The 4,794-nt window shown below is 37.6% G+C and overlaps 1 protein-coding gene across 1 annotated transcript; it reads right to left on the reverse strand.

Moving 5' to 3' along the window:
• Nucleotides 1-1,159: 1,159 nt before the first annotated feature.
• LOC110170618 (G-protein coupled receptor 183) lies at nt 1,160-4,538 on the reverse strand. The gene is made up of 2 exons (XM_020936294.2): nt 4,221-4,538; nt 1,160-2,785 (listed from the first exon to the last, which is right to left on the reverse strand). Exon 2 carries the CDS (start codon nt 2,764-2,766, stop codon nt 1,639-1,641), a length of 1,128 nt encoding a protein of 375 aa, XP_020791953.1. The 5' UTR covers nt 2,767-2,785; nt 4,221-4,538; the 3' UTR covers nt 1,160-1,638.
• Nucleotides 4,539-4,794: the final 256 nt, after the last annotated feature.

The raw sequence follows: 4,794 nt of genomic DNA on the forward strand, positions 1-4,794 counted from the left end.
GCTTACATGCAATACCAACAGCATAATTTGTTTTTTTTGTTTTTTTTGTAAATGTTTTAAAAATGGCAGTGGCAGTGGTAGAATTTTTACTAAATGCAGTCACATGTAGCGGCAGCATTATCAGCAGTGTGATAGTAGCGGTTAAATTGTATACTTGTTGTAGTTCTGTAATCATAATAGCCATTACTTTGTATTTTTAAAATGGTACCATACTCCAGTGTCACTCTACAGTTAGTAATACAACTAACTTAGAGGTTTGTGTTCTTATTTTGTTTTCCCCTTTTTTTTTTTTTTTTTTTTTTTTTTTTTTTTACCATTTTGAACAATGACTGGTGGAGCAAGAGATGTTTTAATGGATGATCCTTTATACAGCACTGTCACAGCAAATGCTCCTTTTTATCAAATGTGCTAATGTGACTCCATATAATTCTTCTTTTCTGAGAATTCAGAAACTAATATCAATAAGAATGTATTTTACAGGTGTTTGTTGAGTCATACTGGACTTTTCTAATTTGAAGTAGTTGTAGTAGTGAAATTAGTATAAAATCATCGTGCTCCATTAGGTTGTAATAATAGTTCATGGTGCAAGAACGATTTTATGTTATGTAAGTAAATAAAATGAAGTTGATAATTAAAATGTATACAGTTTAAAAACTTACAGGCAGAAAAGAACAAACCACGTCACTCTGAGTTTAATTTAAACCGTTGAAGTAGGTACAACAGATCTGAACGTGTCAAAAACAGGAAACCATGGGATGTCTAAAGCTTTTCTCACCCAGTCATGTGATTTTGAACCTGTCACTTTATCCAGACTAAACTGCATATACTTTGAAACACTGGTAACACATACTTATTCTTTAAGTAATATGTTTGGTCTAACAGTCACTGAATTAAACTGTCATCATTAATCAAGATTGAATCATTACAATATTTATCCAGATCCATTTTTTTTTTTTTAATTATACTGAATGTTCAATGTTTTAACTATGTACTAATATGTCACTTTACTGGTGTTTGCACCTTCTTGTTTTCAAGTAGATGGTATTGCTTTGCCTTGAAGCTTCAGCAGTATGACATTAAACTCAACTATCACCATGGAGACAAGCATCACCAGGCCAAGTGAAAGGTCAGTTCTATGGAGAGGCAACCACACTCACAGTATGTTTTTTAACTTTTAAGCAATAAAAACACATGCAATTTAATAAAAAATACATAGGTTTTATGTCACATTGCAGGTAAAGAAGCAACATTTCCATGAGGCAGGTAGCAAGCCAATAATTATACGCCCATTTGGTACAAAATGTACTAGAGCTTTATAGCTTATTATCCTAACATACTGCCAACCAAACAAATACTTTAACAACATGAATAATCATGGCTTGGATCCTGTTGGTTTATCAGCTCCTCCAAAACAGAGCTACTTGTGAGAGGCATGAAAGACAAGCATCTTTACAGTACTTTGTATAATACAAAATTAACAACAACAATTTCTTTACATCAGTGTCGAGGTATGTGAATATTCACCCTGGACAATTTGGTTTCTCAGCTTTGAAAACTCTGTTCATAAATCTAAAGAACAAGCAGCAGCTTCAAGTCTTTTTTATGTCCACATCATTGACATTAAACATGTACACATTTTCAGTCATATTTCATAGATCTCCTGTCTCCTGGAGGGAACCTCTCACTCGCTGAACACATAGTTGAACTGTTGAGCTGGATCTTGTTCCCATCCACCACATCCCTGGAGGAGCCCTCAGGAGATGTCTTCCCAGCGCTGGAGAAGGACACAGTGACATGAAGCTTGAGGAGCTTGAACAGTGTGCTTTTGTATCCTTTACATGCAAAGAAGTAGACAAACGGGTCCAGGCAGGCGTTCAGGTTCATCAGACAAACTGTGATGTGGAGAGAGATCTGGAACGATGTCAGCTCTGCACAGGAGGGCGTGTACATGAGCTTACGGACCATGTACTGGAGGAGGTCAATGTGATAGGGGCTATAGCATAACACAAATACAAGAGACACACAGCAAATCACACCAATGGCTTTGCGACTTCGGCCAGACTTTTCAGTAAGATGGTTGGATTTGGCTGTGAAGTGAAGCTTGTAGCAGAGAATGGAATAACACACCAGGATTGTAACAACAGGGAGGCCATAACCAAGGAAAACTGCACCTATCAAGGTAGTGGCAAGGTGGTCAACTTTCTCAAAATTGGGGTACTCCATACATGTAATGTAACCGTCTGGTTCCACATTGGTCATGTCCATATTCAGCAATGGAAGAGTTTGACCAAGAACCAGCAGCCACACACCTACGCAGATGAAGCGCACGCGGCTAACTTTTCTTAGTTTTGCAAAGCGTAGAGGCAAAACCACTGCAATGAAACGATCAATACTTAAGCAAGTCATGAAATTCACCCCAGCGTATGTGTTGATATAGAAGACAAGAGCAGAGATTTTGCACATGACTTCACCCAGAGGCCAGTGAAAGCCCATGCCATAGTATATAATCCTCACAGGGAGAGAGAGAGTGAACAGGATGTCAGATATGACGAGGTTCAGCGAGTATAAAGTTGTGGAGTTCATTTTCTTTAGGTTGGGACGGATGACATACAGGGCGAGGCAGTTCCCGGAGAGCCCCACCAGGAACACCACACAATAGAAGAGGGGCATGAGGACCCTGGCATAGGTGCGGTGGTTATACAGTGTGTCACACCCAGAATAGTTGGTGAATAAGTTTAAAGTTGTGGGAACTGCAGTAGTTGCCATGTTGATTCAAGTACTGTGCCTGTTGAAGAAATATCATGTGTTAGTTTTGCAGTAAGAGGCAGGGGTCTGAGATTTTCATGAAGTGAAACCAGCCTTGGATCAGATATATTTTTCGAAAAGGAAGTTCAAAATCGATATTGTGACCTAACCTATGTTGAAACTTTGATCATTCTATTAGATTAGTAGATTATGTTACACATTGTTAGATTTGTGCATTTTTTCTGATAAGTTATATAACAGTATAAAATTATTAATAATAATAACAGGCTTCATAAGCCTGTCGAGTCTGTGCCATCGGCCATTCCACACCCCACCAATCACACACCACATTCATAAAAGACATGGTGGCTGAAGCAGCAATCAGACCTTTGAACTTTAAATTGGTGGATGAAAAAAGTTTTATGGCTAGGTTGCCATGGATATAGCAAGAACGCAAGAACGCACTGTACAATGTATTCCTCATTCCTCATATATGTGTATTGTGTTCTTAGAAGGTCAGCGTGCTTTTGCGGTCATAGATGTAAGGCAGGTTTTTCTACCAGTGAAACATTTGGTTCACCTCAGATGTCTTTTCGTCAGTTGCGTTTTCACTATGTGGTATTTAGCACCATCTAGTGGTTATATATTTATATATAGAGATAGATAGATAGATAGATAGATAGATAGATAGATAAAGTACACTGATATATAAAGAAACAAGACTTTCTTGACCTAACAGAAAATGAACTATTGCCCCATGTATTATTTTGCCTGTGAGTCATAAGTCTTTGAGGTGGCTGTTTTTTATCTTGAATAGTGTTGAAAGTCTTACAGAGGAAGTTTGAGAACAATTACAGCGATTGTGAAGGCAGCTGTTGCACTCACACTCAGGTTGAAAAAAACAGTTGGTGCTGAGAGACAGTTTTGTGTATGAGGAAGTGAGCTTCCCCAGGGCACGCTGCCTTAGACGCCAAGCCGCTTGGAAACGCTCTAAAAATGTGACCGGTGTTTTTAACGGCAGCTTGGCCTATAAGACAGCACATGGAACTGGGGCAGGCAAAAGCACACTTCCTGACATTTCTCCTGGCCACTGACACACATAGTAATAAAATGCAATATATATGTGTATTAATTTAATTTATAAAGCAATGTACTTTTAATTTTTACTGGAAAAGTTATTAGAAGTAGCATATTTTGTAATTTAACATGATTTTTTTTAATGACCTGAGTTGTAGATGAAGTAATTGATCAATTGTGGATCAATAAAGTTTGTCTAATTTCTAAGTCTAGATATATAGATAGATAGTAGCAGCAGCAGAGTAGAATTTTGTTCATAAAATTAACAGTTAGAAATATTTTATATGAAATAATTTATCAATTTTCCTTAAATTGTTTTTGAATTATACATTTGGTAGGCCTAATATTGATTCTAACAGTTTTTCATCAACTATAAAAAGTTACTGAACCAAACTCACCTTGGTGCACTTGTTTCCTGCTCTTCAGATGGGATCCGGCTCCAATCACATTGATGCGACAAAACAACACTTGTTTAATCTCCACGAGTGTGTCCCTCTCCTCTACGTTAGCGTGACTGAAAAAACATGACAGAAACATCAAGATCTGTATCTCCAACCGGTAACCATGGTGACTAAATATCCTGTTGCGCTGCCGCTGCTACCACCTCCTTTTACTGTTTCTCACTATCTATCTCCCTCCAACTTTTGAGCCACCCAGGGCACGCTCCCCGCACGTCATACTATTGATGACTGTAGCCATTTGATTCATTACATTACACCCATTTTACTCTACAAAACTCTTACATAGACTTTTTACATAATGGGATTTTTACACACGTGGTATGCCATGTGTGTGAGTCCTTTTGGGAGGATGTGGTTTTGTCTGTTCAGTCTAGCCATGATTTTTTTCTTTTAATAGCCTCTCTGATGATATTTACATAGTATCACCTTTTACTACATTTGCGTAAAAATGTATGATTTCTTTTTTCCTCTTGAAGAATTATGCTAGTTGTTTTTTAAAATTTTTCTGGCA

This window comes from Boleophthalmus pectinirostris, unplaced genomic scaffold (genome assembly GCF_026225935.1).
Source record: "Boleophthalmus pectinirostris isolate CB_2022bp ecotype Guang Dong unplaced genomic scaffold, ASM2622593v1 HiC_scaffold_1, whole genome shotgun sequence".
NCBI lineage: Eukaryota > Metazoa > Chordata > Actinopteri > Gobiiformes > Gobiidae > Boleophthalmus > Boleophthalmus pectinirostris.

Excerpts from the sequence above, each read along its gene's own strand:
- LOC110170618 (XM_020936294.2), bottom strand. The coding sequence starts at position 2,766 with ATGGCAACTACTGCAGTTCCCACAACTTTAAACTTATTCACCAACTAT.